This window comes from Vicugna pacos, chromosome X (assembly GCF_048564905.1).
Source record: "Vicugna pacos chromosome X, VicPac4, whole genome shotgun sequence".
NCBI classification, from domain to species: Eukaryota; Metazoa; Chordata; class Mammalia; order Artiodactyla; family Camelidae; genus Vicugna; species Vicugna pacos.
This window is the reverse complement of record NC_133023.1, coordinates 95,437,892-95,451,216: the sequence shown is the minus strand read 5'-3', so window position 1 is coordinate 95,451,216 and position 13,325 is coordinate 95,437,892. Positions and strand designations below refer to the sequence as shown.

At 46.0% G+C, this 13,325-nt stretch overlaps 1 protein-coding gene across 1 annotated transcript; it reads right to left on the bottom strand.

The window, feature by feature from the left end:
* Positions 1-1,034: 1,034 nt before the first annotated feature.
* On the bottom strand, positions 1,035-13,125 carry CD40LG (CD40 ligand). Its single transcript, XM_006212149.4, has 5 exons — positions 12,875-13,125; positions 10,908-11,039; positions 6,795-6,852; positions 4,913-4,975; positions 1,035-2,204 (listed from the first exon to the last, which is right to left on the bottom strand). The coding sequence occupies exons 1-5, from the start codon at positions 13,028-13,030 to the stop codon at positions 1,828-1,830; spliced, it is 786 nt and encodes a 261-aa protein (XP_006212211.1). The 5' UTR covers positions 13,031-13,125; the 3' UTR covers positions 1,035-1,827.
* Between the last annotated feature and the right edge of the window lie 200 nt (positions 13,126-13,325).

Below are 13,325 nucleotides of genomic sequence, written 5' to 3'. Positions count from 1 at the left end.
TCAGCTGCCGCGAGGGAGGGAGAGTCATGGCCTGCGTCCTGTCTTCTCTCTGGACTGGGCCAAGCCGTCCCCTCAGCTGGACAGGGCCCTGCTTACCTGTGACAGCATCCTGCCCAGCGTCTTCACGCTGCCACAGCCGCTGCCCGCCTGCCCCAAGTCTCCCATGCTGAGGGCAACACCGTAGAAGGATCTTTGCTCCAGACACAGGATAGCACTGTGACCATCTCCCTGAGTTCCTGATCAACGAACGTCACTCCTGCTCATCCCAAAGTGCTCTCGTCGGAGAAAGTGCACAACCAAGCAAGTTTGACTAGCATGACTTCAGCCTGGCTTAGAAATTCCCACTCTGAGCATCTTCCAAGTCGCTCAGCCAAGAAGAGGACTGTGCCGTCCGGAGGCCTGACGGCAGGGGCCGTGGCCAGGAGCTGCCTCACCTCTCCTCACTTCCCTTTCTTATTGCTGCAGGAAAGTTTTCCTGTTTGGACATGTGTTTGCTTCCAGGAAGGATGATGCAGCTGCTTACATGAAAAACCCCTCAACTGGAGGTGACAAGACCGAGGGACCAACACTTCCCCTCACTTTGTCCCTACGCCGTGTCCCCTTGCCTAAGGTGGAGCCACTTAGACAGCTATTAAAAAGATAAGCAACCGATTCTCATTTAAGGCCGGCCCTCTGGCTTTGCCGAGCTGTGAGGAATCAAGAAAAAACCCAGGCTCTTTTCAATCCCCCGCAACCTTTCCAGAGCAAGCCTTTCAGTAAATTGGCTTCCATGACATCCATCCACTGCAGGCGCTCCCAGCCTTTCTGCGAGTGTGCTTGGTGCTGATAGTTTGTGGCACCACGAGTTTCAGCAGCAGGTTCATGAAAACATCACAAAGGTTGGGAACATTCCCTCCAAATGATCCCCCCCTCCCCCTCCCCCCAGCCCGGCCTGGGGCTTCAGATGCCCAATAACAACAATAATGTTAAGAGGTCTTTATTACTCACAAAATAAATAACAAGATAATCACAGGTTCACTTTGGAAACAACGGGGACTGCAGGTAGATACAATAGATTTCCTTTAAATACAGTCATTTCTGGAGGAGGAGGGGGCAGGCTCCGAGCGGCCCTCTCTGCCCTGCCCGCTCCCATCGACAGCGGTGGAGACAAACCAGGTTGAAATAAGACGCTTGATTACTTGATTAGCAACAGCCTGACTCTGTGTGTGAGTGAGTGAGTGAGTGAGTGTGTGTGTGTGTGTGTGTGTGTGTGTGTGTGTGTTATGAGAGAGGAAGAGAGAATGAGAGAAAGAGAATGAAGGTCCGGGTGGCTGGTGGGGACCAGGTTGTTTCTCCACCGTATTACACTTTCTAAAGTCTGCCCCCTCCTTCGGGGTCACAGGGACCCGGGACCAACCAGAACTGAATGTGACCTGAGGCTCCCTCTTTCCCTTCGGCATCTTGACCGAGGAATTAAATACATTCTCCACTGAAAGACCCTGCATGCAAAGAAACACAACTAAACTTGGCTAATTTTCTGCTGTTTACTCAGAATTCAATCCGTGCGCAATGGCCTCGTCATTTCATAGGACTCTCCGGGTGTCTGCGTCAGTGGGGCTGCCGCTTCGGACTATAAGCTCTCAAGGAACAGGGCCTGTCTGGGTCTCACCTGTCCCATAAGTCACTCACTGCAGCCCTACATGCCTCGGGATGTATAATAAATAGTTTTCCATGAGGAGGGTCCTGGGATTATAAATAGGCAGTTCAACAGGGGGCGGTCCTAACTGCTTTGCTGTATGGTGAAGGCTGCCAGCATCAGCCCAGCCGCAGCCTGCCAGCTTACACCGGTCAGAGTTTGAGTAAGCCGAAAGACGTGAAGCCAGTCCCGTGGCTCACTTGGCTCGGATCAGTCACGTTGACAAACACCGAAGCACCGGCTTGCAATTCGAAGACTCCTCCCAAGTGCATGGATTGCTGCCCGCAAGGTTTGGAGGAACTGTGGGTGTTTGCGGCTCTCAGTAAGATTCTCTCCGATCCGCTTGTGGACCTCAGGCAGAGGCTGGCTATGAAAGGCGCTTGATTCAAAGCTTCTCGATTGGAGCAGAAGGTGACTTGGGCGTAGATGTAGTAGAGTCCTTGTCTTTTAACGGCCAGTTGTTTCCCGTTTTCCAGGGTGACCAAGTTGCTGCTGAGGGTGTAGTATCCTTTGGGGGCCCACTGTAGAACTGTAACGGAGAGGGGGGAAGACCCGTGGTGAGGCGCAGCACGCACAATTGACATTCTAACAGAAAGTACAGCTTAATATTGGAATAGTGGCTTCACTTATGAATGGAAGTTTGGGGCGTCAGGGATTCTTTAAGGAGCCCTCCAACCCTCAGAGTCTACGTAGGGGCTCTGGCCGACCTGTCAGCATAGGCTGCACAGGCAGGGGGAGCTGGGTTCCAGTCCCGCAGGCTTTATTCAAGCCGGGGCACGTCACTGAATCTCCCTGAGCTTCAGTTCCTCACCTGTAACACGGGGCTAATAGTACAGCCTCTGGCCGAGACTTGTGAAGGTGAACTAAAGGAACAATGCACAGTGAGTTTCCTTCTCCCTTTAGGGCTTGGAAAGCCAGTTTGTCCTTGAACTTGAGAAAGCGTGCATGACTTCATCACCCCACCTCATAAATTACGTGTGCCAAACTATTCAAAGTCCTTGCTAATATTAACAGCCGTATTGTGCTTTTCTTGAATTTTACGAAGTCAAAGCCGATCTTCCTAGCTCAGCCTCAGCACAGAGAAAAGGCAAGACCCCACTTCTTCCTACCTGATCATGCTCTTGCAAACCCGACCTGCCTCCCACAGTAGGGACTAAAATTAGGCAAGGAAGTATGAAAATAAACCTGTCATTTCACTGTGTGTTTTGATCTTCCATTGTAGTGGGCGCCACCAACTTGAAAGTGCCTGTGTTCTTGTGGCTAAGACGGAGTACCCACCAGCAATGTGCCATTTTCTCGGCTGAGATGTTGAGTGGGTTCAAAGTAGTGTGTGCACCCGATTTCAAATCTCAGCTCCCACAGACAGCTAGACTGCTGGGGGTGGGGGTTGGGGAGAAGTGAAAGTATTGATGCATTTGCTTCCTTGAGCTTTTTTTTGGTAACTCCTATTTGGTGGTCTTAGGTCTATCAGGGTACAAGACCCAACCTGTCGAAACTCATCCTTTAGTAATTAGGAAAGCCATCCTGAGTCGCCCGACAGGTCCAGACCACTCTAGAAATGATGCTTCATTATAAGGTTTTCACTTTTGGACCACCTGACTGAGAAAACAAGGGCAGGTCCCCTCTCTTTGAGTCCACAAAGTTTCCTTTTGGATCTAATTTTCTTCCTTGCTGTGGACTGTAGGTCAAGTTCGTAGCAGCATGACTAGGTAGGACTTACAGGTTTGGGACTGGGGTTGGGGGAAAAGTGGGACTACCTTCCCACCTGGTCCCCTGCAGACCTGCTGTGATACTCTAGAACCACTAGCCATCATGGGCCTTTCGGCCGAATGTGAGCACCGTGAAATCTATCCAAGGCTAGCTATTCTTCTAGGAGATGTCTCTGTTGCTGTCATCCAATCCGGATGAGATGGTGTCATGTAGATGGCCACCCTAGACATGCTGAGATAGTTGTGATATTCTCCCATAAGTGTATTTTCTGGGAAAGGGGTACTTGGCAGAACTATTAAATACTGTGGGAGTAACTGGTATTAAAAAAGGGCTTTATGTAACTCTTCTGACAGCTAAACTAAACTACAGGAAAGTAGGCTAAGTAATGATACGTTACACTTGTATAGCGCTTGACAGCATAACTTTCTTCCTCATTAGCTGATTTGATGCTCAGAGTCACCCTATGAAGTCAGTGAGACAGGAAACTGCTACGGAGGTAAAGGGACTTGCCCGAGGTCACCCAGCAAGAAGTAGTCATGGTTCTTAAACCTCAGCTTCAGAAACTTCCTTTCCAGGGCTCTGTCTCCTGTATTACCATCCAGGAGACCCAAGTGTGTGTTGCACCCACTGAGAAGCCCAAGCCACCTCAGAGATGAGGCCATAACTCCTTTCCTCTCTCTCTGTCTCTCCCTGTGTCTCTCTCTGAGTCTTTGTCTCTCTGTCACACACATGCGTACACACACACGTGTGTACGCACACACAAACACTACTTAGAATTCTTCATGCTGAAGTTGTCAAAGACTGCTCGGATGCCCTCGGACTGCGTCTATGCAGATGGGGGATTTTATGCTAATGTGCATGTTTCCATCCATTTATCAGATGCGACACATTCTCCAGTACCAGCTACCGTGAGGTACAGATTTGGGAAAAAAAAAAAAGATCTAAGGGCTCGAACGATGGCAGGACGTATATGGAAATAAAACCATTCAGAGTTGAAAAGATTACAGTATGTCGCCTAATGTTACTTCATTGGAAAATCTAACATCCCGGCACCTAGTGGTCTTTGCAGAATGAGTTTACCTTTCATTTCCCTGAGGTTGGCCCCAGTGAGGCCGGTGTGCGTCATACAGGGATTGACAGATGGCAGGAAATACCCCCTGAGGCCCATTTACACACAGTGAAGAGGGGTTAGGATGAGGGACGCTCCCAGTCCGGAGGTCACAACCTGCCGTCTCTTCTATGTTATCAGAATAACGGCCCCTCCCCCCAGGAATTCATCATTTAGAATCAGCCATTGAGGAAGTACATAATGAGAACATCGGGACTATTTCCCACCTCCTTTGTCCCTTCAAGTCCCATCTGTGCATTAGAGCCCACCTTGAAGACAAAGGCGAGCGCATAAGAGGTGTCCGGGTAGCTTAGTAACTTGGGCCCCAGAGGAAGAGAGGAGCCTGATCATTAGGCGCATTGCTCTAGCCTCCTAGCCCTCCCCCTCAGGTGGCTGATGCTCGGATGCTTTGGACTTACCAGATGCTGTTTTACTGTTGGCCTCACTGATGACGTGGGCCGCGATTTGAGGCTCCTGATCACCTGTAATGAAACCAAAGGCCAACCGTCAGGCCAAAGAAACACAAAACGGGTCATGGAATGATTCGGTCTAGTTCTACAACTGTGTACTAGAGACAGTGCTTAGATAGGTTATGTGAAAGGAAAGAGAAGATGGCCCAAAATCCCCCTCACAGAGGGAAAAGTCGGCTTCTAAAATCTGAACAATTGAACTGGCTCTTTCCACTGGGCCCATTCTTCTAATAGTTGTTCAGTACTTGATTCCACTGTATATAGATTGACACAGGCTGATCTTCATTCAACATATTTTGAATCTGGCTTTTAAGAACAATTCCCATCTATTGGTTGTCTTAGTGGGCCCCAAGGTCATGTCTGTACACTTAGCTATGAAGATGCTGATGGTGTCTGATTTGGTCAAGCACTGGCCACACTGCTGTATCCCTCTCTAATGCTTATGTGAAAGGCTTGCTCCTGAATTAGATGTGCAGACAATATGTGGAAGTTTCTTTTTTTTTTCCAGTCATGAGCCTGGTGCTGGACCCTCTGTAGTTGCCTTAGAAATATCGAGTCAAGTTGTATGACCTAAATGACCAGTTTTCTTAAGTTTATCACTTCCCCAAAGTCAGCTAGGTAGCACCCACATGAACCGTTACCTCAAATTTCGTTGCAATTAACAGACACCATGGCACCACTCAACATATTTTATCGTCATTCTGAAAGCAAAAGCTTCATGGAAATCAGGTGACCCTTTGCATCCAGACCAATAGTTACAGCAAGTTCTGAGTACTCTGTGCTTCAGAAAACAGTATCAGTAGCTCTGTATGGTTGTATGCATGTATTTCTTTGTATTAAATTTACATAAGCCGTATGGTCTTTTTCACTGACTTTGTGATATAGTAGTCTCTCTAATAGCATCATCTATGAACACTTCTTCTCAGAGGAACAGGAAAAGTTAGTATGTCCAGAAAGGGAGGTTACTAGGACAAGAAAGGGTCATAGAGGAACAGTGGAAGACACGGAGGAGGTTTACCCTGGAGAAGAAAAGGCTTGGGGGCCATGATTGCTGTTTTCAACATCTGGACAGCTGCTGTGTAGAAGAGGAATAATACTTTGTTCTGTATGGCCCCAAAGAGCAGGACTGGGTTCAGTGAGTGGAGATTACAGGAACAAATTTTAACTCCAGAGGAAAAAAGACCTCTCGAGTAGTATGGTAATCTTATTACAATTATTAGAGCCACTCAAAGCTGGACCAGGCTGAATTATGAGATAGAAAGTGTCTGGGCATGTTTGATCAGAGGCGAGGTGGTCAGTGCTGTTGTGAAGAAGATTCGTTCTCTGGGGATGGTGCAGGGATGGAGAACCGTCAAGGTCCCTTCTGACCGTGAGCTGTTTGAGATCCTCTGATATGAAGAACAGGGCAAAGAACAGAGTGGTCACACTGAATCACTCCTTCATCCCCAAGGCTCCACTGGTTCCCCGTGAAACATGGTTCTCACTGAGTGATGAATGACACTACCTCCAAATGATGCCTGTCTTTGTCATCTTCTCTTCTGTCGGTGGTACTAGGCTGTATGGTTGCTTTGATTAAAGTGTTGAAAATCATGAGATTTCTTCCTACTTGGTATTGTCAGCATTAAAGGAGCACAGTCTTCTCCCTAAATATGTCCATACAATTCCTTTCCAAATCACAGACACCAGAGAAGGTGTTGATTTGGCAGTTGTGTTCCTGTTCTATTTCCAGGGCTAGCAGTTCCCTGATTTGATACTGGGTTGTCCAATATAACTGGCCTAAAGCTTCCCTTTAGTTGTTAAGTATTCATAGAAACGGTAAAGAGCCACCTACCTTTGTGCATTTCAAAGTTATTTTCTTTCTTCTTCACTTCTTTGCTTTGCATTATATCCTAAAATAAGAATCATTGCAAAAGGTCATTTTGATGGGAACTCTGGTGGGGAACCTTAGAACGAGGTGTCATTCATTTGGTAGCTGTCACTACTCTGTTGCCTGTTTCTGGTGAGGATTATCCTGTAGACTCAGATCCTGTCATTAATTCCATCTTAATCGGGGGCCCCCGGCTCTGACAGATGAGCCGACAGCCGAGAAAGCCCAGGGGTAAACTTGGAAGAAGAATTGGAGCTTTATTGTCTGCCAGTGCTCTCCCCAGACCAAGACTGCGATCCTGACCCTTCCTATGACCCCAACCTCCCTGGCTTTGACAGGTATTGACCAATAATGCTGAATGGGGAGCTGATTCTACCCGGGGAACTGGTATATAGAATATTATTAAACAGAAAGCATAGTGTGCCTCTATTAGAATAAAATTGGCCTGAAATCTCGTAGGAAATGGGAATGGTAGGTTTGAATTTAGGAAGAAATCCCAAACTATGACAAGACCCTCAGACATTTTTTATTGTGTTGTCTCTTTCAGTGGTCTGAAGAGATTCTCTTGTTGCTGGTTGCCTTGTGTGGCCTGTCTTTTACTTTATTTTATTTTATTTTATTTTTATTTTTAGCAGGAGAAGGAAGGATTTATTATTACCTGCAGCAAGTAAGGAGAACAGTGGGATCTCTCCCAAAGCACTGTCTCTGGCCCATATTTATTTAGAATAATCAGCATATAGGAAACACAGGTCACCTCCCAGTGCCGCCAAGGTCCCAAGGCAAATGCTGCACTTCTTAAGGGGTTTCTCTTCACTTAGCAACTGAAGGAAGGCTAGAGGTACTTAAAGGAGCAAACAGGTTGGAAGGTAATAAAGGCTTCTGCCGCCATTTGAAGGACTGAAAGATACTGAATAAAAGACCTGGCTGGCATGAGGTCCCCCATGGCGCCTGAGGCTGAAGCCAAGGGTAGACACAGTGCGCTCACACTCGTGGGCCGGGCTTAACCCTCACCATCACGCGGCCCCCTGAACGCGCAGGAGGGAGGCAACAGTATTTTCACATCTGATAGAGTCTTGTGTGCCTTCTTATTCCTGCCATCCACCTGCTATGGGGCCCTTCTTTTCCGTGCCCCCCCAAAGAAGTCAGTGTTGTGACTCTTGAGGGTCCTGTTGTAGGCTGAACACGGGGGCCACACAGGAGGGTGTAATTCACAGGGCCCGAGGGGAGCCTGTGCCTCAGGACGCTCTCAGGGGCCACAGCGCCGCAACTTTCCACTCGAGCTGAAGCGTGGCAGTCAGCGCGGCAGCGCGGCGACAGGAAAATGTTTGTGAGATAACAAGCAAACAGACGAGTATTTCATGTCTTTTCAAAAGATGGAGTGTGGTGATTGAAGCTAAGATACTTTTAGGCCGGTGGTTGCATTGGTGTCAGGGCTGGGCCAAGACGAAAATGTGAAGTCAGCAGACTTTGCCTTTTATGCGCACAGCCTTGCCTTTCCGTGAACTTCCCCCAACCACTCTCCCCACAGCCTTTTTTTTTTTCCCTCTTGCTTCTCTCCCCACCTTGATGGAAAGACTGTTTCAAGTTGACTTTCAGAAAATCTGGAATGAGTTATGTCTCTCTTAGTGGGAGCTCCATGTGGCAGGTCTGGACAGGTTGGCCGTTAACAGGAAAAGGAGATGCTGTGACGCTGTTAAAGACATCTCGGGCACTGGTGGGCAGACCACCATGGAAATGATCGTTCTAGCAGGGAGTGGGGTGGGGGAGTCGGTTCTAAGGTGAAATCATACCATTTACAATGCTGCTTCCGTTTACCCTATCATAAGGCTAAAAGCTTGCTGCTGCCTTTCTCAGGAAATAATTAGTTCCTTGTCACTCAAGGTGTTCAGAGATCGAGTGACCACTGGGTAGGGACTGTGGGGAGAAGACTCAAGCTCTGGGTTGATACTTGGATCTTATGATTTCCAAGACCCCTTCAAGTCCTATGATTTGGAGCCCCCAGCTTCAAACCTTAGGTTACTCACAGTCACAGTCAGACTGTGTGACCCAGAGAGCCTGCAAACGTTAGCTCGGAGTATAAAAATCGAATTTGGGGTTATTTTGTAGTTGACCTGTTGGGTTAAAAAAAAGTCCAAAATTTTGTTTTAGAATGAGAAATTTGGGGGAATGGTTATGAGAATGGGGCTCAGTCATGGGAGGAGAATCGGCTGGCTGGAGTACTTTGTGTCTAACGGTCGTGCACATAATAGGTGCAGACGACATTGACTTTGATTCCACCCCACTGCAGTAGACCCAAGGGGCTTCCTCTGCTGCACGAAAGGCATCTGGCTGACATCCTGAGAGGGTCTGCCCATCACAGTGTGAAACTTTGGAGCTGTCACTTTTTTCATGGGCAGAGAGACCAAACCACCTTTTTTCCTTACTCTTAATCCTGGGTAGCTGACTTGGGAAGATTTATCTATCCATCCTGAAATCAAGCCATTAGGAATTGGCCGTACAACTGTAAAACTCTCAGTAAGAAAGAGAAAGGGAGGGGAAAAAAAACCAACAGCCACTCTCACTGCTACCCGGGGGCGGGGGCGGTGGGGGGGGGCTGCTGAAGGCTGATCACCTAATTACCGAATGTCAGAGCTGGTCATGCCCTTACAGATCATCTCAGCCCTCTCATTTTATAGATGAGAAAAGTGAGGCCCAGAGAGGTGAAGTCATTTGCCCAAGGTTACACAGCCAAGCCCATTGAACATGCTATTTGGATTGGGAACCATTGTCTAAAAGTGGCTTTATTCATATTTAAATTTGCAGTACATCCCCAATACCCTGTAATGCTGACCAGATCCCTCCAAGAGCCAGAGAAACTCAAATCACTTCCAACAAAGAGGAGTCTTCATCTAAAACCTGGATTAGCGTGAAGAAGCTAAGCGCCAGCCCCAGATTCGAGCTACACTTTGATTCCTGCCGGTGACTCAAGGGTAAGCTCTGTGTGTGAGAACGAACTCCTGTTGGTTTCTCCAGACACCCACCCACCTGGCCCAGAGCTGCCGTCAGCCTGAAGGGCGGTCTCCTGTTCTTGGCCCTAAAGATCCCTGAGCGCGGAAGGTGTCTGACTCAGTGTCCTGGGAGGGAAGCAGGCAGAAATTCTTGATGTTCTACTCCAGGAGGAAGAGCTCCGAGACCCCTTGTCTCCAGCGATGGAATTAACATTGTAGGCACAGCCTCAGGAAATGTTCTGAAAACTCTTGCTCTAGGTACCCATCTTCAAACTCTCTCTGCCTCAGGTCTTGATTGGCCTTCAAGCAGACTGGGCTTCATGAGCAGATGGTATTATATGGGATCTGGGTCGAGCAGTCCTAAAAAGGTCCATCACCCATTCCCCACCCCTCTCCTCACAGGAAAAGGAAACGATCTCCCTTACACGACACTTGGAATCTCACCACAAGAGACATGTTCCTTCATATGTTAGAGTATGTCAGTGTTATGAAGTTCCCACTGCCCCCAGTAAAGGCGACACCTTACCCTGCCTTAAGCCTTAAGCCTTAAGCCTTATTTAACCGCTGCCAGCACCCCAGCGGCCAGTGGTTATTGCTTCCCTGGGAAATGGGAACCAGACCACGGGTCCACAATGGGAAGGCATCAAGGTTTGGACGGAAAGATGAGAAAATGCAAAATCCAAACTTGGCAGACTTCATCATTTTCCCAGAGGCATTTGCATGGATGAGCTCCCGAGTACGGGTAAATGTGCCCATGAGAGTGGACATTTTCCCCAGAGAGAGACTTTTTGTTCTTCTTAAAGACATTCCTATGAATGAGCACACTTCCAACTTTCCCTTCTCTTTTCACCATAGGATTTTACTTTTTGGGAGGATACACATACCCACGCATATATGTGTGTACATATGTATGTGTATGTGTATCTATTATATATATATATATATATATATATATATATATATATATATATATATATATATATAAACAAATGTTTAAACTGTTACATTGTCAGGTTTCAGTTTCCCGATCTAGCAGGTTTCCCCACCAAAACTTTTCAATGACCCTTTCCCCAATAACTGAGCTCCTTACCTTGACCAGGTCTTCAAACTGGCTTCTAATTTCCTCACAATTCAGTAAAGATAAGGACCCCTCTCCTTTGTTGCATCTCTGTATCGTTTTCATGAACACAAAATCTTCATGAAGATTCCTTTCATCTTCTATCTATTTGTGAAATAACAGGGACATGAGAAATTGTAATTCTGAAGGAGAGTGCCGCCAATGACATCTGCCTCTCCATTCACTGCTGTGGCATCAACAACACAAAGAGGACTTTGCAGATATAAATGGAGAGTAACCAGTTATTATACCAGATTATTGATATTGGGTATTAGTTGTTTAAAAAAAAAACGACAAAAGCCAGCAATGAAAATGTCTTATTATCTGAAATGCTAGGCAGAAATCACAGCTATTCTAATGAAATTTCATCACCTTTTCCTCTGTATTTTAGCAGCCACTTTCTATAATGGTTATATTTCCAATAGCTTCAGTCATGAGTGGCCATTATTAACGCAGTCTATAAAATAGTTTTCTGGCTGAGCTAATTTGCCCACTTCATTTTAGTGTTTGTGATGCAGGGCTTTAGAAAAAGAAGTTAATATGCAATATGTGTCAATTACTCGAGTTCTAATTACATCACTCTTTTTAACTTCAGTATTTGTAGAAAACATTTGCATTTTTAAAGAGATCACTTGTTTCATCGTCAACTACATCTGTGCCATTTTCTTGTATTGAGATCACATTTTTAGATTCAAAACAAAATCCAGTTAGCCGGCGGCTTTCACTGTCATTAAGAGAACACCCAAATGCCAGGGTAAATTTGAGTCTATCCAGGCCAGTATTTCCCTTGTAGAGACGAGGTTTAATGTCCAGGCATTTGATTAGCAGAGTCCACCAGGCCAAACACAAACAAACAAGCAGACTCAAAGTCCCACTCTTTTCTCAGCAATGAAACCTCAAATTCGAGTAACCTAGTGAATTGCCTCAATTGGCCCTGCCCCACATGATCCTGATAAAAAACCTCATGGTCTTAATCCAACGTTGGTTTCCCAATAGAGGCCACCCAAATATCCCTGAGAAAATGCAGTCTCCAAATGCTGTACACCCACAATTCCCACATCCAGACTTTTAGGAACAGCCAAATAATTGATGAAATTTCTCCTTTTCACCTATGATCGATATTTTATCAACACAGCAAATAACCCATCAGTGGAGGTGGGTAAATGCATCAAAACAAGATAAATCCTCATGATTATCTTTTCCTAAGAATGCCAAACAATCCTACTAATTTATTTCATTCTTGTTCTTTAAGTCCAACTATTTAAGAATGTAAAACATCTCAGAGGGAAACTGAGCACTCTGCAACTACAATCAGCATGTGAAGAATTAGAGAATGCCACTTTTACTAAATGGCAGCAAATTTGGGGACTTATCCATGTCTATGCTAACATGAAACACTATGAATTTTCAGATCAAATTGACATTCTGCTTCTCCAGTGGAAAATTCAAAAGAAAAAATAATTGTCTCCACCAGAAATAAAAAGTTTATTTTTTAAGCAAAATCTTAGCGAATAATCACAGCTAACGCTACATAGTGCTTAGTTTTGTGTTCGGCTCTGTTTTAAGCTCGTCACAAGGCTAAATTCATTATGGGTCAATCTATTATAGATTCACTGTGAGCTTGGTACCATTATCATCTCCATTTCTCAGGTGTGGAAACTGAGGCAGAGAAATGTAAACTAACTTGCCCAGGATCACAGAGCTAGTAGGGGACAGAGTCAAGATTTGAATTCAGGCAGTTTGACTCCAGAGTCAAAACTCTTGACCAGGAGACAAGAATAGACTACCTCATTAACTAAACTACAAACATTTTGCCACAAGACCACTTATCTATTTGGGTTCTTACCATTGTCTGTCATTTGGGTAGAACTAAAACCAACAAACCCACCCATCACTAAGAACCCCAAATGTACTTCATAAAGGTCCACGATCCATCTTACCTTGTCCAGTCTTCTGTGAAGATACACAGCAAACAGTGCTGACCCAATCATCTGGGTGATAAGAAAAACTGTAAGTAAATACATAAAAATTTTCATACTGACGGGTGGTCCAGTGGTCACAGAGCGAGGAGAAGGTTGGCTGTATGTTTCGATCATGCTGTGTTAGAGTTGAAGTGATGTCTTCTGACCGAGAAGGTGCCAGAGGCAGCATGAGAAGACTGTCAAAGTGGCCACCTTACTCAGGATTAGTTAAGAGCGCACAATCGTCGCAGCCCACACTTCCTGGAAAATGTGCTTCGCGGTCTTCTCTCCCAGCAAAAAAAGTTACGTAAAGGTTTTTTTTTTTTTTAAGCATACCCATATCATTCACTTCCAGGCTTTCCCTTTCGTTAGTAAAGAAGAAACATGTTTCTTCTTCCATACATTCATTCTTGCCTTGAAATGTCATAGA

What these genes read in the sequence shown, in the direction of transcription:
- CD40LG (XM_006212149.4), bottom strand. Translation starts at nt 13,030, where the DNA reads ATGATCGAAACATACAGCCAACCTTCTCCTCGCTCTGTGACCACTGGA. An exon ending in AGTTTGAAGACCTGGTCAAG is followed by an intron (nt 6,853 to 10,907) that starts GTAAGGAGCTCA and finishes TTCTTATTTTAG; the next exon opens with GATATAATGCAAAGCAAAGA. An exon ending in TAACTTTGAAATGCACAAAG is followed by an intron (nt 4,976 to 6,794) that starts GTAGGTGGCTCT and finishes GTTTCATTACAG; the next exon opens with GTGATCAGGAGCCTCAAATC.